Here is a 24618-nt window from a genome sequence, read left to right as displayed (position 1 = left end):
TTTTTCTTAAAGATAATTTTAAAGCAGTATTGCCTTAAAATAGAATCTGTTGTCTAACATTCCAATTTATGTGGAAAATCTGAAGACTTCAAAGTGACTGCATAGAAGTAAAGTGAGTTTAACATGCCAACATCACATAATAAATGGTTGTAAGATAGTTTCGGGTAGGATTTACTATACTGCAAAGTGCAAGATGGCATGCAGAAAGCCAGTGTGATACAGTGGTTAAAATGGCAGACTAGGATCTGGACGATCTGGGTTTGAGTGCCCACTCTATCATGGAAGCTTGTTAGATGACCTTGAGCCAGTCATTTACTGTCTGTCAGGCGAATGCGATCGTGAGGATAAGATGGAGAAGTGGAAAACACTGGGAAGAAGGGTAAAGTATAAATAAATTACAGTTCCATTTGCACCTTTCAAAGCCCACTGACCTTCCAAGCCAATAGACTTAGAAGAGTAAAACTCTTCTTAGGATTGAATTCTTAAGACACCTCACAAAGGCAACTGCATGTGTCCTCACCTGCAGTATCGTTCTTCACTAAGGTCTGCTCGTCATCATGAATGTTGATGACAGTACGCATAGGAACTCATTTTCTATACTTTCCTAGCCCTCCTTTACCTGTTCTTTTAATCTTTAAGCAAAATGAAGTTTGCCTAGCCTAGACTTCCTGACAGTTTAAGCAGCACTATAATGCTGTTTGTAAATATAGTACTTCCTTGGCAAATGATTAATTAACAACCACAAGCAACTTACAGAAGAAAGCAAACTGAGAGGACTTAAGTTTTAGGTTGTTCACCAGTGGCGTACCATCAATGGGAATATGGGGTATCCCATGTCCCCAGGTGCACGCCATTCTGTCACTTGGGGGGGGAGCCAGGCAGGTCCCCGCTGTGGGACCCAGCTGGCGTCCGGCAGCTCCCCACATGACAGAATGGCGGGGGCCGCTCGCTGGGTGAGCTGCTTGCTGATGCTGCAAGCCAGCCCCTGCCCCTCCCAGGGCAGGCGTGCTCCCCGATGGAGGTGAGGGGGTGGCCCAGGAGCGCCCAGCAGGCTCCCAGCCTGCCTGCTGCCACCCCTCCCCCATCTCTATCAGAGGCCGCAAGCAGGTGTGCACCTCCAATGGAGGTTGGGGGGTGGCAGCACCCAGCACTGAGCCAGGCACCTGCCACGGGCAAAGCCTTGTTTTTGTGCCCCCGTCTATAGGCAGCCGGGAGGGGGCAAAAAAGGCCTTATCCCTGAGCACATTTTTGTGCTGGTACGCCTCTGCTGTTCACCCTCCTATAATTGTCTGCAGAACCAATGCATTAAATAGATGCAAGGCAGAAGCAGCAACTTTCTAATTTTTTTAAAGGAGATGGGGTTTATTTAACTGGTTAGAATTAGGTTCGATGTGAAGATGCTACTATAAACAAGGGTAGTTTTTACTCAATTTGTGTGGCACTCACTCATTCTGCACCCCTACTCACTTACATAGTTGAGATTCCTTTAAAAATTGTGTGCCCAAACCAAAAGAATCATGGCTTATCTCTTTGTATGTTCCTGATTTTGCTCAAGGCACATGTCTAATGCAGTCTTCTCTTACTGTTGTGCTATTTTCCACTTCATTGAAGCAGGCAGCAAAAACCACCATCTTGTAGAAAAATATTTTTAAAATAGTTCAAAGATACTAAAATCACATAACATAATTTTACTTACTATTATCCAGCAGAGTAGAATTTTAAATGACAACTTAATAGCTTTTAAAAATTAAAACACAAAAGACCGGACGTTCCTGAAGATTTTTAAAAAGTATAATGCTTCCCTTGAGAAAAAATAGTGAGTTTTTTTCTGGCGCTATGGCAGTTTTAGAAGTAAAATATCCTTTGTTTACTGGATACTGTCCAAGTGTTGCTGGATGGGACTGCTGCATTAAAAATCTATTAACTAGCTATTCCTACAAAACGGCAAGAAGCGCCCTCTCTTGCCCTCCCAAGCACAGTTTATGACCTTGTGTTCTGAACATTACATTTATCAACAGGCATAGTGACCAATACAACATTCCCACATTGCACAGCAGCATCTGAGAGAATTTCTTATCAATTTCTGCTCCACTGGAACATAGCATCGCTCGAGGCTGCTATGGTAACAAGTCCATTATTAGGAACTTCAATTTGAAATTTTAAAAGTTTAGTTACTTGCAAAATGGAATGTTAAGTCACAGCAAGATGAACACCCAGTAGTTATACTGATGAAAAAACATTACTATAATCTTTATAGTGGTAAATGTACAAAATGTACTTTGAACTTGAGAAAGCAGAGGAGGCTCACTAACTTACAGTTATTTTTGTCTCCCTCAAGGACAATAAAAGACATAAAACCGGTTCTGAACTTCCGGTGGTGGGACTCAGTGGTGGGATTACAACTGATGGTGGGACTCAGTGGTAGGATTAGCACTGGTTCTACCGAACTGGTGCAAATAGGCTGAATCCCACCACTGATTCCCACCACTACAGCAAACAGATTCTGCAGCATCATAACTACCCACTTCAAGCAATAAGAAACTGGGGAAATTTGTTTTATTGGGAAAAGGGATTAGGGGCTTATTACTTGGGTGCGGAGGGTGGAGAAGAGGCAGGCATAGGAAAAAAGCAGGATATGGATTAAAAGATGGGAGAAAGAGAGAGGTGTTTATTGAACTCAGTGGGGGCAATAATGTATAGCTAAATGCACACAGGATTGCAGCCAGATAGTTATTGTTGGAAAAGCCCTGTTTCTCTGCCCATTAGTCTGATTAGTATAAAAATCACTCAAGCACACTCAAATCTTTCTCTACAAGGCTACAATTGTTTGCTTTTTAAAACACAAAGGCTAAATGAGCAGTATCATTAAAGTTCCTCTGTCTTTTTAAAGATTCAGGGTCAACAGTCATCCTGAATTATAAGATTAATATAATTCATCCCTTTTCCCCCTATCTCACTATTGTACTGGACTACTTGAATGCATTTCAAGGGACACAGGAAAATTCCACATGAAGAGTCCATGGTACCTATAAATTTATTCTTGCATGGAATTCTATAGCTGGAGGGGTGGGGGAAAAAATGTGTGTCAGCAACATGTCAGGAGGGAAAAGGTTATCCATGCCACCATCTCCAGGTTCCTGTCCTAATTAATCTATTCCCGCCTAGCTTGAAAAAAAAAACAATTGGAGTTGCGTCTCAGAGGAATACGATGATGAGAGTAGGGTAAGGTGACTACATAGGAAACATAACTGGCAGGGCTGTTATGGTGGTAGGTTTCAGATATTCCAGTATAGGTGAAAAGGCATGACAATAGCATGCTTTCCTTCATTTTAATGCCCTTCTCAGTGCAGGTTTGCCATGCTAGAAATCTATCAGCACTTAATATCCTGTTGTTTAATGCCAGATTAGTAACTGGAAAAAGATATATCATCCAGGATACAATCTTGAATGCATTTGCAAACTAGGCATTGATGGTGATTACCACCTCGTTAGCCTTTCAAATGCTCTGAACCTTTTCAGGGGTAGGAGGCCTATTAAGAACATAAGAACTAGCCTGCTGGATCAGACCAGAGTCCATCTAGTACAGCACTCTGCTACACGCAGTAGCCCACCAGGTGCCTTTGGGAGCTCACATGCAGAAGGTGAAAGCGATGGCCTTCTGCGGCTGCTGCTCCTGAGCACCTGGTCTGCTAAGGCACTTGCAATCTGAGATCAAAGAGGATCAAGATTGGTAGCCATAGATTGACTTCTCCTCCATAAATCTGTCCAAGCCCTTTTTAAAGCTATCCAGGTTAGCGGCCATCACCACCTCCTGTGGCAGCATATTCCAAACACCAATCACACATTGCGTGAAGAAGTGTTTCCTTTTATTAGTCCTAATTCTTCCCCCCAGCATTTTCAATGAATGCCCCCTGGTTCTAGTATTGTGAGAAAGAGAGAAAAAATTTCTCTCTGTCAACATTTTCTACCCCATGCATAATTTTATAGACTTCAATCATATCCCCACTCAGACGTCTCCTCTCCAAACTAAAGACTCCAAAACACTGCAGCCTCTCCTCATAAGGAAGGTGCTCCAATCCTTCAATCATCCTCGTTGCCCTTCTCTGCACTTTTTCTATCTCTTCGATATCCTTTTTGAGATGTGGCGACCAGAACTGAACACAGTACTCCAAGTGCGGTCGCGCCACGGCTTTATATAAGGGCATGACAATCCTTGCAGTTTTATTATCAACTCCTTTCCTAATTATCCCCAGCATAGAGTTTGCCTTTTTCACAGCTGCCATGCACTGAGTTGACATTCCCATGGAACTATCAACTAAGATGCCCAAATCCCTTTCCTGGTGTGTGACTGATAGCACTGACTCTTGTAGTGTGTATGTGAAGTATGAATTTTTTGCTCCCATGCGCATCGCTTTGCATTTTGCTACATTGAACTGCATTTGCCATTTCTTAGCCCACTCACCTAATTTATCAAGGTCCCCTTGGAGCTCTTCGCAATCCTTTCTCACCACCCTACATAATTTGGTATCATCCGCAAACTTGGCCACCACGCTACCCACCCCTACTTCCAGGTCATTTATGAATAAGTTAAAGAGCACTGGTCCCAAAACGGATCCTTGGGGGACATCACTCCCTACATCTCTCCATTGTGAGAACTTCCCATTTATACCCACCCTTTGTTTCCTGTTCCTCAACCAGTTTTTAATCCATAGGAGGACTTCCCCTCTTATTCCTTCATTGCTGAGTTTTCTCAACAGTCTCTGGTGAGGAACTTTGTCGAAAGCCTTTTGGAAATCCAAGTAGACAATGTCCACTGGTTCCCCCTTATCCACATGCTTGTTTACACCCTCAAAGAACTCTAGTAAGTTTGTAAGACAGGACTTGCCTCTGCAAAAGCCATGCTGACTCTTCCTCAGCAGGTCTTGCTTTTCTACATGTTTAATAATGTTATCTTTAATGATAGATTCTACTAATTTACCAGGAACAGATGTCAAACTGACTGGCCTGTAATTTCCCGGGTCCCCCCCCCCCAGACCCTTTCTTAAAGATTGGTGTGACATTGGCCATCTTCCAGTCTTCAGGGATGGAGGCAGATTTCAGGGATAAGTTGCATATTAAAGTGAGAAGATCAGCAATTTCATGCTTGAGCTCTTTAAGAACTCTTGGGTGAATGCAATCTGGGCCAGGGGATTTGGTAGCATTTAGTCTATCAATGGCTGCCAGAACTTCTTCCTTGTCTACCACTATCTTTGCTAGTTCCTCAGATTCACCTCCTAAGAAGCTTGGTTCAGGTGCAGGAATTTTCCTCACCTTCTCTTGGGTGAAGACAGATGCAAAGAATTCATTCAGCTTCTCTGCAATCTCCCTGTCATCTTTTAGCACACCTTTTGTTCCTTCGTCATCTAATGGGCCTACTGCTTCCCTAGCTGGCTTCCTGCTTTTGATGTACTATTACGAGTTACAAACCATCTCCATCCCCGATTGAGAATGATAAGATTACATGGTTTCTTGAATGTACTGGGGAAAACTTTCATCAGCATGGGTGAGAGTCCTGTTGAAGCTCTGATTGAGTTGTGGAATAGACATTCTGAACTCATCCTGATTGACTGAGACTCTGAACTCAGTGAAACAGGAATAACTAGAATGGCAATGGGATAACACTTCTATTGAAGCTGACCAAACATGGGTTTGGTATCCGTTCTGAGTGTACGACGTGGCTGTGATGGTGGTGAACTCTTACTTAGCCACCATTGCATAGGCTCCATAAACACTATTTTGACCAGTATAGGGGCTTTTACATTCTGATCTCCAGCAGTATTTGGAGTCCTTGACTGTATGCCATGAGAATTTGAGATGCTTTATTGACAAACCTGCTTGCGTTTGCTCTGATTTAGACCAAAGGTGGGATCCAGCAGGTTCTCACCAGTTCCCGAGAGTGGGTTACTAATTATTTGTGTGTGCCAAGAGGGGGTTACTAATTGGGTCTGCTTTTCCGTTAAAAACCCCATTAGGTCCTAAAATCATAAAGTCCTGTTGTTTCCTATACGGCTGATTAGCGAAGGTAGAAAACGGGATAATTCTCCCTGTTGGGCTGTTTTAAAAACATGTTTTAGAAATAGGGTAAAGTTCCTTGTTTCAGGAAAGTATCCTTATTTTGATTTCTAGAAACAAAATTAAGTATTTGAAAGTATGAAGTATTTGACAGGCAGTCAATTAGAGGAGAAGTAGTTGTTTCTGTTGGCACTAGACGGTAGGACTTGCTATAATGAGTTTAAATTATGGACAGAAAGATACCAGCTGGAAATTAGGAACTTTTTTTTATAGTAAAAGAGAAATTATTAATGCCCCGCCCTCAGAATGTCTGGCCACGCCCTCCATGCCCCGCCCAGCCCCACTGGCGCTACGCCACTGTTTGAATCCCACCACCATGGAAACCTGTTACTAAAATTTTTGGATCCCACCACTGATTTAGACTCTATATGAACTATCATTGTTAAGAGTCCTGAGATTTTTGCTAATAGTATGGATATTTTTTATCATCTTTTGCCTGAGGACACAATAAATCTTAGAAGAGGCCCATGCTTTCTACAAGATTTTGTACTTGTATTTTTTACCCTTACCCGCCCTGTCAGAGAGGACAAGTTATTGGGGCCATCTTTATTGTGACTCCTAATCTCTTGCATTCTCTTCTCCTTGGAGCCTGACTGTATTCTTTCATTTCTTATTGTGAGCAATGTATTTCATTACTGGTTGATTTATAGCAGGACGTTAATAGCAGGACGTTTAAAATGGTAAACTTCTTAAAATTAAAACTTATCTTCATAGAAGGATGAAGTGCAGATCTCTCACATGATAATTCTACAAAAAGGGTTCTGCAAACTAGGGCGGTTCCCCATCTGAAACTGGCTGAAAAAGGTCAGATAGTTCACAAATAGTTGGCACAACACTAATAAATCTGAACCTGCAGAATCCAAATCTTCAAGCCTCTCTGTAATATTTGGGTGCTGCCATTAATTTATGTGCAGGTTTTCTAGTTAGTTTTATGTATTATTCGTGAAGTCTAAGAAAAGCAAAATTCCCTCTATTCCAGGACAATTAACATAATTATATTTCTACAATTTAACTTGTTTTGTGTTTAATGAATTAAAGCTGCTTTTTATGGATGGCAGTACTTGAGACACAATTCTTTCTCCCAGTTGAGATCTTAAAAATATAGATTTCCATTAACAGTAAAAAATGGGGGAGGGGAATTCTGTCGCTAAAGCAGCTTAAATAAAGACCTCTAATATGTTCAGCCTCAAGAATACTCCAGTGTGCTGTACTTGTCACATAATTAAACATTCTTTATCAAGGCAGAACATTTAAAAAAGCTTTCTGTGTGATTTCTGCATGTAGACAGATTTAAGTAAAATATATAAACATTTTCAACGTAGTATAGATTGTATAACTAAGGTATTTTACTATGGCATTTGCAGATGTGCAAACTAACATAATTTGAATACAGTCTCTGAACAGTACTTTGAATCCAAGTGGTGATGAAACAAATGCCCACTGTTATTTTAATATAAAACTCACATGTTTACAATGTTTTCATTAAAATCCACACATTTAAAAGTTTTATTCATTTTATTTGTATATGTCAAAATACATTTTTTGTTTGCAAAATAGTGGGGTTTGCAAGTAGTTTCATGCAGATGCAAGGTCTGCTCAATACTACCAATAACTCAATGAAACACAGTAGCCATTCAGTTTTTAAAGAATAAATAACCTATATATAAAACACTAAAATATTAGATACACATTAATCATTCACAGGCATTCAAAACTTTACCAAATATAATCCACAGTATGCCTAATTTTTCAACAACACTACATAGCATGTTGCAGCCGCTCAGATGGATCAATTCTCTTATTTATCTTGTATTAGCTTAAGACCACAAAAGATGTCCATCTTCAAACTTGTTACTCATTCAGACCAACTGTAACAAGATATCCAAGAACTATCCTTGTACCTTTAAAATCAATAATCCTGAGCTTGGTAGTAAAAGCAAAACCTTACATCTTCAAAAAACCTCCCTCCCACCCCCAAAAAACACCCAACCCTGAAGAGACTTGTGTCCTCTTTAACCCAAATATTCTTTCCCTTGCCCACCCCCAAATGAAGCAATTCCAAGCCCCAAGAAGTAGGCAGTAGAACACAATGACCTTTTAAAATGAAGGGGTACAAATTCACATTTAATATAGTATACAATATAATCAATAATACAATAGCTACTACAAGCTGTACAATGTACAATTTATTTTAATGGCTGATTTTTTCAGTGGTTTTTAGGCAATAGTTTGTAGGCCAGTTAAGATGGTTCTATTTATTAGGACTGAGTGAAAATATAAAAGCTCTTTGTTTTATAACAAAAGCTATCTTCACTGAAGTACTTTTAAAAAGGCCACTGAAATGTAAAAAATAGTTTGACATAATGGTGGAATCAACTTAGATGCCTTCAAATGGCAATAACAGTGCATATAAATGAATAACGGGTTAGGTCTTTCAAAATGACTTAGATTACTTTGGCTAGCACAACAATTTTGGACAGCACTCAAACACAGATATGTGAAATTTGGTGAAGTTATTATGGGTGAACGTTAATCAAATGAAAAATGGGAAGAAAACAAAAATATTTTTATAGTTTAAACTTTTAAAAGAGTGGCTTCATTACAATGTACAGTTTCTAAATTCTTTAAGCTTGCAAAAGTTAATGGACTGCATTGAACACTATTCTGGAGCAGTCTAACTCGCTGTAACACATATTTGTAATAGGGAAATATATTCAAGCATGTCATGTGGTGGTCTGAAAAATCCAAACAATACTCATTAATATATACAGCATCACTCAGTACCTGCTAAAATGAATGTGGATCTAAAGGATCTAAAGTCTTGCACTACAAACCTTTTTCTTTTTTAAAAAAGTGACCAATAAAGGCAGAAAACAGGAGTCTTAAAATAACCAATCTACTTTCAACTGACTTTTAAAGCATCTTTTTATAGGAAATAAATGCATATTGCACAACAGTGAAAGCAACTGTTCCACCAAACCTCGGTTTCGGGCTGGCCAGCTGGACAATACAGGTTTAGTTAGCTACACAAGTTGTATTTTTAAAGGGATGTGGTCTCTGTAAATGTAAAGCTGTGAAAATGCTGTACAAGGGAAAAAATCTGGTACACAAATAATTAGAAGGGAACACACACAATTCCAAACTTAGATGTAAAAGAAAAAAATGCAGGATAGAAAAAAAAACCAGGAACCATGACACAACAACAAAATAAAGTAACTGTCTGTGATAGCAGAAAGCTTTTCTTTTTATGCAAGTGTTTATATGTACAACTAAGGCTTACTGGTTAAATATCTGAGGCTTATGTGGCCTTGAACACTTTCCTTATATGCATTAGCTGTAAACAAGATTTCTCAGTCATTATGTCTTCTCAGCAGCTGCTTTAACACATGAAACAATGATCTTTGTAAAAAATAAAACACCCAGATAAAGAGGGCATTTGGCAGGATATCTGAAAATGACAGTCTCCAAGAAATCTTCCCAGGCTTCCAGTGACTGCCATGCTATGGTCCACTGGAGTTACTAATTATGTGCAATCCCATGATTTGCAGCTGGAATAAACGGCTTTTATTTGGAAAGCTTGCTTATAACTCTGATCAAGGCCCCATTTTCATCTTTTAGCCTCTGGTTATCTGCCTTCAGGTCAGGTAGCATCTATCAGAAAACAAGAAAGTAAAAAGGTTATGTTATGATTAAGGTCAAAATACCCATGATTTTCAACAGATAAGTACCCCAGCCTTTTTTTTCCCTACAAGCAGTACATGTAAAGATGTAAAATGTCTGAGAATTGTGAAGACACAGTAAAATAAAATTTTCAAGTATATCCAGTACATGAAAAAATAATTGTGAACTGCTGCATCCTATGCTACCATAACACATGCATCTTTAATTGTTACTGTCAGGTAGGAAAGGTTGAAGATAAAAAACAAATTATGTAGGATACATAATAGATTCATAAGAGCCCGCTTTCATACCGGGCCAAAAGCGGCTTGCCCTGAGAGTGCTTGTAGCCGCGCCCCAGGTCGCCCGTTCGCACAGGCGGCGCTTGCTGCCGTAACCTGACTGCAGCTCCCCACTCTCCCCAGGGCGGCGTCAGGCGCCCTAATTTCAACAACCCTTTAAAGGGTTGTTGTTGAGGGGAAAGCGTCTTCCCGGCGGCGGTCGTGAACCGCACCGCCGGGAACACGCTGTTTCCCCTTCCCTTTCCCATTTTACCTCTCGTGCTGCCGTCCTGCTGGCCTCCTAAGTCCCTCCCTGGCTGTCCTCCGACCCCTGGAGGTCGGAGGGGCAGCGCGGGCGGGCTGGAGGAAGGCCCGCGAGGACAGCGACATTAATGCAGGAAGGTGTAAAATGGGAAAGGGAAGGGGGGAAGAGGCGGCTCCATGCGGAGCCGCCTGCCGTCTGCCGGCCTCTCCAGAGGCCGTCCGCATGCCTGCATGCGAACGGCCTCCGCCTCCACGCCGGCAGAATTCTTGCCGGCGTGGAGGCGCCTCGATGGCCGTGCAGAAACGGCCTTACATATTACTTAGACAGAAATTCTCTCAGAATCGAACTAGGAAGGACTGTCAACAAGTTTAGATATTAAGCAAAAGTTTATAGCACTGAAAACACTGAACTCTTATTAAACACATTATAGTATACTGATTTAAACTAATGATTTAAACAAAAAATATTGAAAACATGTACTTTTTCAGTGTTCCCCATATTCCTCAGATTTTTTCATGGTGTACATAGGAGTTTCTTTTCAGTGCTCCTCCAAATATTCCAACTGTGATTTAAAAAAACCCTGAAAAGGTCCTGGGGAAAAAAAATTTCTAACAGAATAAAAAAGAGAAATTGGGTAATAAGCAAATTGTTCAGTGGTTGATGCAGTGACCTAGCCTCAATAAGTTCTCCCTTAAAGGCCCAAACAGCCCTGGGAAGGCCTTTCCTACGTCTCCTGCCTTTAACTCACAGAATCCAAGGCTTGAAGTATGGCAATACTACATGGTAACCATGCAAAATGTCAGATTTTTCTGCAAACCTGAGGCATTTTCAAGACTGTAGAAAGATTAATCTGTTAATGGCTCCAATATTTGCATTTAAAAATCTACAGTTTTCACCATGTTCAGAATTAGATATATTGATAACTCTTTTGTATACTGTAGATTTAGCTCACATTTTCAAGAAAATTAAATATGAAAATTTTGGCAACATTTAATATGGTATTTTTTATAATCTGTTAAAGAGTCCAGTGTTTTCAATGTTATACTTTAGCTTAATATCCAAATATACCAGTCAGTAGTCCTACCTATTGGTTTAGGGCCCTTTTGTTTGTTGGTCTTGCTATCTATTGTGACTTCATGAAAATGTTTCTGTCCAAATAATACTGTTCCTTTTGTTTTCTACAGAATTTGTTTTACACCTCTCATATGGCAAATTAAATTACATGTGGCTAAGGTAATTTAGGGTGCAGCAGTTTGCAACTCTGAAGTACTGGGTAAATTTATAATTTTTCTTACGGAAAGCTAAGATACTTATATTTTAAAATTCCATAAATATGCTAAATAATACAACTGTATATGCTAAGTTACAAATGATGTGTTTTATGTTGTTAATTCAGTAAACATATCAAACTTAGATTCGACATGAAAATAAGAATTGTATATATCTAACCCATTCCCACCTCCACCTATCAAATTTAAGAACCCCCGCTCCTGCACTGGCTTCAAAATTTCTGACAATTTTACAACTCTAAATGGGCATTCAGATTCCAAAACCCAGTACCTCATACAGGCACACGATACCTAGCATGTTTGCAAAGAGCTATTACAGAAATTACATAGTATATTCTCATGCAAGATGTTCTGTGCCATTTTGAGAAAAATAAATGCTTAATCCTCATTGAAATAAATGGGACCTGAATTCTCAGTCATCGTTTGCACATTAATCCATTAAGTCTAGCAATGTCTTAATTTTCCTTATTATGTATTAGTTGATGTTGTTGCTGTTCAAAGCCATATAACAATTTTCATATTTCCTCCAAGAAATGTTTAAGTTTCCTCAGTGCATATTGATTGAAATAGGTAATCCCTTGATTGTCAAAGTGTTTTTCTAGTCACTCACTGCATTTACCCACTCTTTTCACCACAACTTTACATTTTATCTACTCCTTTCCAGTTTTTCCTTTCGAATGCAGAAAATCTTAGGTAGAAGTCTGAATACACAAAGCATCTCTCTTCAACCCATCATGTTACTTTGAAATGTACTAGGAATAAAATGTGGTAAGAGCATTTTACACCATGCCTATCTTGTATTAAAGGCCTGGGAGAACTCCAACATGCAGTCACTTACAAGGAAGGATTGTTCTACCAATGCAAAATATGAAGCACCAAACATTTTTCAACATCTCAATTGGTAGTCCCCTGACTTATTGAGCTTATCGAGTTGTATCATTTCAGATACAGGAACTGTCAGAATGTGTCAACCAAACACTTTATTAGCTCTTTTTGAAAAGCATAAAGATACATGAGTGTTCACAAGCAACAGAACCAAGTCTCTCAACAGGGAGTCAGAATGCAGTGGGGGTAATATTGTACTTGCCCAAATAATTTCCCTAAACCAAAAGGTACAGAGGTTGAAAAATAAGTGCAACAAACTGGCCAAACAATAATGGCATAAGCAACTGACAGCTCAGAGCTTACAGACAAAGTTTGACTGCACACACAAAAGATGGGCAGCTGCCTTTGAGTCCAAGCATCAAAAGATCTTGGTTTAACAAACTGCTGTGTTTTCTGAAAACTGGATGTTTTCCACTGCCCCTAAAAAAAGTAATAAGATGTTTTGAATGTGGAGGAAAGGAGATGTGTCTGTAGCTGAACAAAATGCTGAGAAGACATGCATATGTTTTCCTGGGAAGTAGAAAGCATATATTCATAGGGCCTTTACGGCTCTGGCCCCAGCCTGGTGGAATACCTTGCCTCCATATCAGTCAAGTTCCATGGGATCTTAAGGAGAGTTCACTTGAGGGCCTGTAAGACAGAATTATTCCACCGCCTTTTGGTGAGGTCACGGGCCATGGGTTTTACTGCCCCCACCGAAATGCTGCCAATTTCCATCGTTAATATCTTGAATTCGGACCTGCTATGATTCCTATATCTGGGCCCGCACCCTGCTCCCTCCCCTTCCCTTCTTTTTCATTTTTTCTCTTGCTTTTAGCCCTTAGGAACGTATTTTGCTCTGTTTGAACTGTTTTTTATACTGTTTTGTATTGTTGAATAGCTTGGATCGTTCTAAAATTATTTTTAAATTATTTGTAACTGCTGCCGGAGTTTTAATGTTTAAGTTATGCTGTTGAGTTGCTGTTAATAACAGCCATGTTGTTGAGCCGCCTCGAGCCCTCCGGGGAAGAGGCGGCCTATATAAATCTAAAATATAAATAAATAAATAAATAAACACAGAGGAGGATGCGTGTGACTACATGGCGTCTGGAACAGTTACATGTAACCAAGAGAATAAAGCAGTATAGGATGATCTGGTGACATTTTTGCCTCCCAGGATATTAGGGGGAAATGGTTGAAGATGGCTGAAACTCAAAAATAATTCAAAACAAGGCTGAGTCATTCAAATGCCTTATTCAACCAAGAGTTGTACCACTGACAATCCTTGGAAAAAACTGCGATATCTTCCATTTCTTTTTTCTTTCATTCTTATTGCATATTCTAGTTCAGGTAAGTTTTCCTTTGAAATTCAATGGACACATGTAAAAGATATAAATCAATTTGGTTTCAACTGGAAAGAAAATAAAATTTTCTACTGCAAGCCTCTTAAATAAGCACGATGATAATGTGCAAAATTTAAAATAGTTTGCATTAGACTAATTAGTAACACTGGAAAGTACTAAGTCAGAGTCAGGAGGTGTTGAATGTAAGCCTCGTTTAAAATAAATCACAACACATTTAAACATTTGGAAATGTGTGTACTTTTTCACATGAAACCAATGCAAGTGGTAGGTTCACACCCTGTGGTAGTTCACAGTGAACATGCACAAACACAAGTATTAGCATTTGAGTACACTGTAGTTATGTCTTCAAAATGAGAAAGCCTATATTATCATTCAGCTATCAGAAAATAAATACCAGCAATCTGGTCCCTGTAGAAGGAAGCAGGAGTATTCTTTTGGACTGCTTATTACTTTGGGATTGAAAGAGAAAAGGCACAATCTAGAAACTGGGCAAGTCACCTAAAATCTGAAACAACGAGGACCTTTCATCCGACATGAGTTTCTGTTTTAAATCATTCTGCAACAAAGAGGAAGACAAATGACCTGCCTGCTAAGGTCAGCCTTCAATTTCTCATCTCTAATACTGAGATTTTAAACAATAGTAACATACACAATTTGAAAATAAACATAATTACTGCTATAGAAGTATATTCCTCTTCTCGATACAATTGATTGCTGTACTAGAAATCAAAGTGGCTGTACTAGAAATCAAATTGCTGCTTTCCTGGCAGCTTGGAGTAAGGTGCAAAACACACTGGTCTGTCCAACTGTTCACCATTGCCTATATGTTCATGCCATTTCTGTGGCTTGTAGAACAATTGGTGAAAATGATGTCTTTGACACTGAAAATCTCTGAAACAGTCACTAGAACATTCAGTTCTAGACAGGCACATCTTAGTCTGAATATTCACCAATATAACAAAGATAAATATTAATTCTGCTCCATTTACAGCATTGCCTTAGATACAGTCAATGAAAAATTCTGCAACTGAAGCATCTCCTATCTAAAGGACTGGAACGCAATTTAACAGTTTCCCAAGCAGTGGCTTTGAGCTGCTCTTTACTGGGCTATGATACAAAGAAAGCTAATGTTTTTGAATGTTTGAGAGAGAAAACATCTTGCAATACTCATTTTCCAGTAAATGAAATTAAATGTATGCAATTCAGTAAGGGTTTATAATTTTGGGAATTCTCCACATTTTAATGTATAGCTAAAGAAGTAAGAGTTCTGAACCATGATGGATGCTTCTTTCAAGTTAATATTCCAGAAAACTAAGACACACTAATTTAACACCACCACCAAAATGATTTTCTAACCACCATTTGCATTCTCAATATAATGGATTATAAGCAGTGCACGAGACTAAAAACAGTCTTCCTTATTAATCACGCATCACCATCAAGGCCTCTGTAGTAAGGTGAGGCTGGAGGACTGGTTGCCATGCATGTAAGCCACACTTGTAATATCAAAGCAACAAGCCAGTCCGCAGACATTCAAGCATTAATAGGGAAGTGCAGGCCATTGCCCTGGCTGATGCTCAACACTGGCTTGGCTCCAACAAAAGAGAGGAAAAAGACGGGAATTACAAGTCCATAGAATATAGGTGCCTACAAGCACCTGACAGCTTGGCAACCACTCTGGTCAAGGCCCTATTCTCAGCCAGCAGTCGCTCATTTAAATGCCTCAAAGCCTGAACGTGCGTTACTTGATAGGATTTCTGCAGGAATCAAAGAAACAGGAAACAGGAACAAACATGAAAGAAATTGCAAGCCTGCCATGTTGGAAAGGTATCACAGCTGAGGAGAACTAAAAGAAAAAAAAGAGAGATGTAAAGAGATGGTCCTTTTCTTAGCAACAGATAAGGAAAGCAAGTAAACAGCACTCTCTCAAAGTATAACTTCAGAGAAGTGGATAATTGCATATAGTTTTTCTAATGATTTTAATGCAACTGCGCTGAGAATTATTCCCGCTGCTAACACACATGCTCCTAATATGGCATGAGAGGAAGGTAGATAAACATTAAAAGATCACACTTGCATGAATTTGTACCACTGAGGAAGAGTATTGTTTCTTGAGCCACATTAACTTACAATTTCCTAAATAGAAAACAGGCCTATGTTGCTGCACAAGCTCAGGTCTGCCAGTCTTACAGTGCAATCCAAATTGGTGGGGAGAAGAGTGCTGAGGTGGACATGCCGCCTCCACAGGGGCTTCGGGTGGCACAGTAAGGAGGGTAATTCTAAAACCCTCCTGCTGCAAAATTGCTCTATAGCCCAAACAGGCTACGTGGCATAAGTCTGAGGGCAGTGTTCTCGGGCTGGAACACTGGTGGAAGCTGATTACAGTTGGCTCCACCCTGAGAACATCCCAGCCCACCCTTCCCCATGCTGGCATCCGCTCTGATGCCAGTGTAGCTCTGCAGCAGCGCCTACTTCTGGGTTTGCCTACCACGGAGTTGTGTCTAAGTGAGAAGGGAAAGTTTAGTGTGGTATATTGTCCATGTCCCAGGGTGGGGAACCAATCATTAACTGTTTGGGTGGAACTTGCTATGCAAAGGTGTGGTTGAGTGCATTGTATTGCGGGTGGGGTTATCAATCCATTTTTTAAGTACTGGGCACCAGGCCCCGCTAATCTTCAAAGTCTCTTCTTTCTTATTGAAATTGTCCTGGTGTTTGTGAATTTCAATGGCCTCCCTGTGCAGTCTGACATAGTAGGCTTCTGAATTGTCCAAAATTTCAGTGTCCTCAAATAAAATGTTATGTCCAGTTTTGTTTAACTTGTGTTCTGCAACTGCAGATTTTTCAGGATGGTTAAGCCGACAGTGTCTTTCGTGTTCCTTAATACGGGTCCAAATGCTGTGTTTTGTGGTTCCTATGTAGACCTTTCCACAGTTACAGGGTATGCAATATACTCCTGCAGAAGTGAGGGGGTCTCTCTTGTCCTTTGCTGAGTGTAGTATCTGCTGTATTTTCTTGGTGGGTTTGAAAATAGTTTGTAGGTAATGCTTTTTCATCAGTTTCCCTATTTGATCTATGATTCCCTTGATGTATGGTAGAAATATTTTTCCTGCGGTAGGGTGTTTCTCCTCAGTCCTCTGGGTTTCTCTTGGTCTTAAAGCTCTTCTGATTTCTGTTGTGGAGTAGCCATTAGCCTGCAGAGCCCAGTCTAGATGGTTGATTTCATCAGGGAGGAGATGAGGTTCACAGATTCGTTTTGCACGATCTGTCAGAGTTTTGATTATGCCCCTTTTCTGTTGTGGATGATGATTGGAGTTTTTATGTAGATACCGGTCTGTGTGTGTCAGTTTTCTGTATACTGTGTGGCCCAATTGGTGGTTGGGTCTGCGAAAGACCAAGACATCTAAAAAAGGCAGTTTCCCTTCTTTTTCAGTTTCCAGGGTAAACTGTACGTTTGGGTGGATGCTGTTAAGGTGGTTCAGAAAATTCAGCAGTTCCTCCTCACCATGGCTCCAGATTGTAAAAGTGTCATCCACAAATTGGAACCAAGTTGCAGGTTTCCTGGGTGCTGTTTTGAGGGCTTCTTTCTCAAAACGTTACATGTAAAAATTGGCTATCACTGGGCTGAGGGGGCTTCCCATGGCCACCCCATCGGTCTGCTCATAATAATCATTGTCCCCTTGGAAGTAGCTGGTTGTTAGGCAGTGTTGAAATAAAGCTGTGATGTCATCTGGAAACATCTGGCCAATGAGTGCAAGTGTGTCTTTCACTGAAACTTTGGTGAACAGTGAGACAACATCAAAGCTGACAAGTCTGTCGCTAGGGTTGAGATGGAGATTGCTAATTTTCTCGATGAAGTGGACTGAGTGTGTAACATAATGCGCTGTGTGTCCAATGTGGCTTTGTAACTGTGAAGTCAAGAATTTTGCCAGTTCATATGTGGGGGAACCAATCGCATTCACAATAGGTCTGAGTGGAATGGAGTCCTTGTGGATTTTGGGGAGTCCATATAACCAGGGTGGAAGAGCTTCTGACTTGCAGAGTCGTGGGCATGTTCCTGGTTGAATGGAGGAGCTCTTAATCAATGTGATGGTTTGGCAAGTGATTTTTTTGGTTGGGTCTTGTTTCAGTTTTTTGTATGTTGTGGGATCCAGGAGTTCTGATTTTTTTCTTTATATTGTTCAGTCTTCATGATTACTGTTGCATTTCCCTTGTCTGCTGGAAGTTTCTGGATCTGAGCTGAGATTCTTAATAGCATTTCTTTCCTTTCGTGTAATATTACTGGAGGGAAGTTTTGCTTTTTGCAATATTCTTGCTGTTTCTCCTCTTAATTCCTTTGCTTGCTCTTCTGGAAGATGCCGGATAGCTGATTCTACGTTGGCAATGATGTCTTCCACGGGAACTCTGGTGGGAGTAACAGCAAAATTGCCTCCCTTGGCCAGGATGGCTGTTTCATCACTGGAAAGATGCCGTTCAGTCAAATTTATAATGATTCTTTAAGTGTCCAATGAAGGTTTCTGTTGGTGCTGATGTTTTTGGATTTTGCTGAATTGCTGCTTCTGTCTTTTTGCGCGGCTGGCAATGTCTTTCTCCATTTTTCTGTAGGTGAGGTTGTCAATTTTGTCCCAGTCCTGGCTTCTCATTTTTTGACTGATGTGGATGTGGAGAAGTAGTAACACCTTGTCTATGGCTGCAAGTTCTTTGCGGGTGGTGTGAATTCTCTGATGTACTAATGCACATTCCAGGCAGTCATATATACGGTTAGCCTGTGGGGATTTGAAAGTCCTTTTTGCTTTGAGAAAGGCTGGAGTAGTCTGGAATAGTCTGGAATAGAAGGCATGGTTGTTTCCCTTGTATCAGAGGGTGTTGCTTTGACGGCCAGCAGATGGCGCTGTTGTGGAGCAGAACTGTGGTTCCAACTGTCACAGGTGTGGCAGATTCACAATAACGGGCACAGTTGTGACATGTACACAACAGGAGGTGTGGAAACAGTATGAAAACCTGGCCGCACGTGAATGCGACGTTGTGTGAAAATTTCAAAGCAATCGGTCCAGTAGTTTGGGAGATTACCTGTCAGCAGAAAAACGAACTGATAGATTTTTATATAGATAGATATTATGTCCTCAAAAGTTCTTATTTTATTGTATTTTTAAAAAATTTAAGCCACCTTGATCATTCTAATTGGCTCACAGCCAGCATGGTGTAGTAAAGTATCATACTAAGATCTGGGAGAGCCACATTCAAATCCTTAAACTGCCATGGGTTTGCTGGGTCACACTGGGACATCTCTCTCAGTTTCACCAACTTCACAGGGTTATGGTGAGGTTTACAAGGCAGAGGAAAGCACTAATAATTAAAGATGGAGTACTAATTTTTAAAGAAAAAAGCGGGTGCCATCATGCTGCTGTTTTAATTGAATCTTAATGAGAATGGAGAACTATAAACAAAACTAATTTCAGATTTGTTCAGTCCTTCATCTTACTGGAAGCTTCTTCATTAGTTACTTTTCACCCTACTTCAAACACTCCATTCAACGGACACATTCATTCTCCTGAAGCCTCCATTGTGACTCTTGTAAGGAATGATTGGGCTTATCTGCCAGCAAGCTACTTGGCTGTCTTTTATTATTATTGTTGTTGCTGTTGATGTGGTTTATTTATTTATTTATTACATTTATATACCGCCCTCCCCCGAAGGGCTCAGGGCGGTGAACATGAATATACAAATAGAGCACAAAATAAAATCAATAAATCTCAAATCATTAAATAAATCATAGTAAATGGCTCTATAGTCTTTGAATCATTAAAACCCCATTAAAAGGTTGTGGTTGTTGTGGTGGTTGGTTGTGGTTGTTGTTGGTTGTGGTGGCTGTTGTGGTTGTAGATTTCACAGCTGCCAGATCTTTAGCTGGTTGTTGGCCTTCATTACAATTCGAGCCTCACCCAGAGGCCTATTTATTTTATTTATATTTATTTATAATTAGTTTTATATACCGCCCCTCCCCCGAAGGGCTCTGGGCGGTGAACAACACAATAAAACAATAGTTACAATAAAAACCCCATTAAAACAACAATCAATAATATTATATTGGCATCCAATCATAAAAACAGAACTTCATAGATCCACCCTGGAAAATAAAACAGAGAAGCGGAGAACCCCGAATGTAAAGAAAAGGAGGGTTTCAGAAAGGCGAGGGGGCATCAGCGGTCGGCCCCTCCAAACGCCCGGTGGAACAATTCGGTCTTACAGGCCCTGCGGAACTCTCCAAGATCCCGCAGGGCCCGGATAGTTGGTGGTAACGTGTTCCACCAGGCAGGGGCCAGGGCTGTAAAAGCCCTGGCCCGGGTAGAGGCCAGCCGCATCATCGAGGGGCCAGGGACCACCAGTAAATTGGCCTTTAACGAACGTAGAGGCCGTGTAGGGACATATGGGGTAAGACGGTCCCGAAGGTACGAAGGTCCCAGGCCGCGTAAGGCCTTAAAGGTAAGCACCCATACCTTATGAATGATTCGGAACTCAACTGGAAGCCAGTGCAGGCGGCGCAGCCTAGGAAGTTGTAATGTATTGGCATAGTATTCGTGCGGATCCCAGCAGGGCTGCCTTCTGAAATTGACAGATGTTAATTTTGTCAATTCGAAGATGTTTCAAGTGCTGCCCTGGTGTTTTCGGAATGGTGCCCAGGTTGCCAATTACCACTGGGAGGACCTCGGCTGGTTTGTGCCATAGATGCTGAAGCTCGATTTTCAAATTGTGGTAACTGGTGACCTTCTCATGTTCTTTTTCAATGACCCTGCTATCATCAGGGACTGCTACGTCGATGATGGTCACTTTCTTGCCCTCGATCACGGTGATGTCTGGTGTATTGTGTTTCAACACTTTGTCCATTTGGATTCGAAAGTCCCACAGGATCTTGACCTTCTCATTTTCCATTACTTTCTCTGGACAATGTTCCCACCAGTTCTTAGCTGTTCTTATGTTGTAATTCTTGCATAAATTCCAGTGGATCATCTTGGCCACTGAGTTGTGTCTGTTTGTACTCAGTCTGGGCAATCTTTTTGCAGCAGCTGAGGACATGATCTACAGTTTCATCAGCTTCTTTGCACAATCTGCATTTTGCATCATCTGAGGATTTTTCAATTTTGGCCTTGATCAAATTTGTTCTAATGGCTTGCTCTTGGGCGGCTAAAATCAGGGATTCAGTTTCCTTTTTTAGAGTTCCAGTTGTTAACCACAGCCAGTTGTTGTCCACCTTGTCCTTGATTTTCTCCAGAAATTGGCAGTGCAGAGCTTTGTTGTGCCAGCTTTCGGTTCTATTTTAATCACATTTTTTCTGTATTCTTGTTTGGTTTTCTGGGTCTTCAGCAAATGTCTGTTCTTCACCTCAATGCCTGTTCTTGACTTTCCTTCACATAATCGGCCAGTGCATGCTTCTCCTCTTCCACTGTTTGCTGTACTTGCAGTAAGCCCCTGCCTCCAGATCTCCGGGGAAGGTATAATCTATCAGTATCACTGCGTGGGTGTAAAGCATGATGTATTGTCATAAACTTCCGAGTTTTTCTATCCAATGTTTCCAACTCAGCCTGTGTCCAGTTGAAGATTCCTGAGTGTACCTGATGACGGGTATAGCCCAAATGTTGATGACCTTGATGGTATTCCCACCATTTAATTTAGATTTTAAAATTTTCCTGACTCTCTGGGTGTATTCTCTGTTGACCACAGTCTTCACTTGCCCATGCTTGATGTTATCCAGCTGTAAAATGCCTAAGTATTTATAAGCTGTCTCTTGGTTCCACTTGATGAGTTGGCCATCAGGCATTTCTATGCTATCACTCTCAGTGATCTTGCCCCTCTTGATTGCCACAGTAGCACACTTCTCCAGGCCAAATTCCATTGAAATGTCTGTGCTGAATATTCAGACTGTGTTTACCAGTGACTAGATTTCTCTGTTGGATTTCCCATACAGCTTCAAGTCATCCATGTACAGCAAATGTGAGATTTTTTCTGAGTCTTTGGCCATTTGACAGCCCAACTATGGGGCAATGAGTCAAATGCCTTCTCATAATCGATCCAGACCATGCTTCGTCCTTTGATTATTGCAGTTCTCCATTATTTTATCTATCAGGAGTTGATCTTTTGTACCCCTGCTCCTTCTTTTGTTCCCTTTCTGCTCCACCGGCAGGATGTTATTTGCTTCCAAGTAGTCCATGTTATCTGCTATTATGCCGGTGAGCATTTTCAGCATTGGGGGCCCGTAGTTTCCAGGTGTTGTACCTTTGGCTGGATCTTTCTGAATCAAGTATGTCTTCCCAGTTGTTAGCCATTCATCGATTTCACCATTTTGCATGGTTTCACTGAACTGCTTGGCCATTGTCGGGTGCAAACTGGTTAGGTATTTCAGTCAGAAGCCATGCAATTGATCATGTCCTGGTGCCGCCCATTTTTTCACTTTCTTGATTCAATTTTTTATCATATCAGTTATTATTTCCAGCTCTTGCATTTGTTTTTGGCCAACATCTTTTTCAAAATCTTTTTATCCACTGCACCTTCCTGTTGTAATCCTTCTTGTTTTCCCACATATCTTTCCAAAACTGGAAGTGTTGCATTTTTCTCTGGTTTTTTGCTTTCAACATTGATCTTTCTGTTGAGGCTTTGGTAGAAATGCCTTTGGTCTGATCAAAATTGCTGATTTTGTCTGCACTGGATGTCTCTTGCTTCATATCTTTCCATTTTTCTTGCTGCGGCTGTTATCTGCTGTTGCCCTGATCTCCAGTGCTTCTTCGATTGTTGTAGTGTCTAGCCAGTACCTTCTAATTAGTTCTTTCAGGATCTTGCCATTCTTTAATCTTTGTTCCTTTATATTTTTCAAGTTACTGGCATCTGATCAGTTTTTTTATCTTCTGTTCCAGTTTAATTTTCCACTTTGGTTTTATACACTCTTTTTGCATGGAAGCTCAAGGTACAGGTCCTTTTTGAACTGACATGTTCTTTGTAAAATAAAAAAAACCCTCTGTAATACCCTAAGAATGTGGCATTCTCTCTTGTCTTCAGGTTCCCAGAAAAAAAATGTCTTGGTTCAGACAAAAAGATGAACTACTTTGGGGAGAAAACAAAGAACACCTTCTTGTACAATTCCAGAAATGGCAGACTGGATTTTAATACTTTAATCTCACTAACTCAGTGTAAGGAAGTTACTGTTGGCAAAAAGTCTATTTTAGCACATTACTAAAGACACGAGTTCTGATAAAACAGATGAAAGTTCCACTGAAGTACCTGTTAAATTATTGCAAGATATTTATTAGTTTCTTCAGAAATGATTTAGATTCCTTTTGGGTGAAAACAAAGTTATCCTTATATGGTCCACATAAGCTACAACCACCAACTGTATCAAGCTGCTGGATATAGGATTCTTGATTTTATGATGAAAAATTCAGTCTAGAGACAAAATATCATATCAAAAGGAGTTGATAAAAGTGTGATGAGTTTTGCCTGCCTATGCTGTATGGTGAGGCTTTGTATTTAGCCTCATCTGTCAGAATCCTGGGAATCCTGACTTTGGACCTGACACTGTCACTTGAGGCCCAGGTCACTTGGATAGTCCAGATAGCGTTCCACCACTTGTGTCAGGCACGGCAACTGGCCCCATATCTCTCCCATTCTGACCTGGCCACAGTGATCCATGCAACGGTCACATCCAGGCTTGATTATTGTAACTCGTTTTACGTTGGCCTGTGTTTGACTGTGATCCAGAAACTGAAACTTGTGCAACATGCGGCAGCCAGACTCCTTACTGAAGCATCTAGCTGGGACCGGATTACGCTGGTCCCATGCCATCTGCACTGGCTGCCCTTCAAGTTCTGGGTCATGTTCAAAGTATTGGTTTTAATCTTTAAGGCTATAAGCTGCCTTGGGCCTACATACCTGAGGGACCGCGTCTCCCTGTGTTACCCCACTACATCCCTCTGCTCCTCGGAGGAGAACCTATTGGTGGTCCCTGGCCCAAAGGGCTTCCAGCTTTTACAGTCCTGGCCCCTACCTGGTGGAACAGGCTCCCTAGAGAAACCAGGGCCCTGCAAACCCAGGCGGGTTGATTTTTATCAGCCCCATTCCATCTAGGCCTCTCGTGGGCACAGAAGAGGGTGGGGTTTTTGTTGCCATCTGTTACAATATTGCTCCTTTTAATGGTATTTTATTCTAAGTACGGTTTTATTCTGGTTTTATTATATGTATTTTAGACTTTTATTGTTTTACTATGTTGTTCACTGCCTGAGCCCTTCGTGGGAGCGTGGTTTATAAGTTTAATAATAAATAAAAATAAAAATAAACAGTCTCAATCTATAATACTGTAGCTAGTTTATTTTTATCCAGATCCGATCCATGTAAGGCGCTAATACAAACCTACAACTCAGGGCTAATACAAACCTACAACTGACAACATAAAGGTAATAAAAGTCTAAGGAGATTCTTCTACCAATAAAATTCTATTTTCTTCTTTTCCTATCAACTAATCCTGCATGATTTGTACTCCTGTTTCTTTCCCTGCAGAGGCTCAACCAGCATGGAGCTGCAAAAAGGGCTGAGTAAAAAGAAGCACTCATCTTGCCTATTTGATACAATATTTCAGTCGTTCACACTGTAGCCTGAACCAATCCAGGTCTCAACCAGAAGTCTTATCTCATATCCAGAAGTTTTTACTAGATAGGAAAAGCAATAACCAACTGGATGGTTTCTGAACTGCAGAGCTATGAACATAGGATTTGATGCTGTGAAAGCAAACTAGATAACCTCTATGA

The 24618-nt window shown here is 40.6% G+C and overlaps 1 protein-coding gene across 1 annotated transcript in view; it reads right to left on the bottom strand.

The window, feature by feature from the left end:
• Positions 1-7607: 7607 nt before the first annotated feature.
• PPP1R12A (protein phosphatase 1 regulatory subunit 12A) overlaps positions 7608-24618 on the bottom strand; it is a 154818-nt gene continuing 137807 nt past the window's right edge. The window contains 1 exon segment of the mRNA XM_048499848.1: positions 7608-9762. Within this exon segment, the coding sequence (XP_048355805.1) occupies positions 9676-9762 (87 nt within the window). The 3' untranslated portion in view covers positions 7608-9675.

This window comes from Sphaerodactylus townsendi, linkage group LG06, assembly GCF_021028975.2.
Source record: "Sphaerodactylus townsendi isolate TG3544 linkage group LG06, MPM_Stown_v2.3, whole genome shotgun sequence".
NCBI lineage: Eukaryota > Metazoa > Chordata > Lepidosauria > Squamata > Sphaerodactylidae > Sphaerodactylus > Sphaerodactylus townsendi.
Note: the sequence above shows the minus strand (reverse complement) of the source record. Positions and strands in the feature narration are given on the sequence as shown.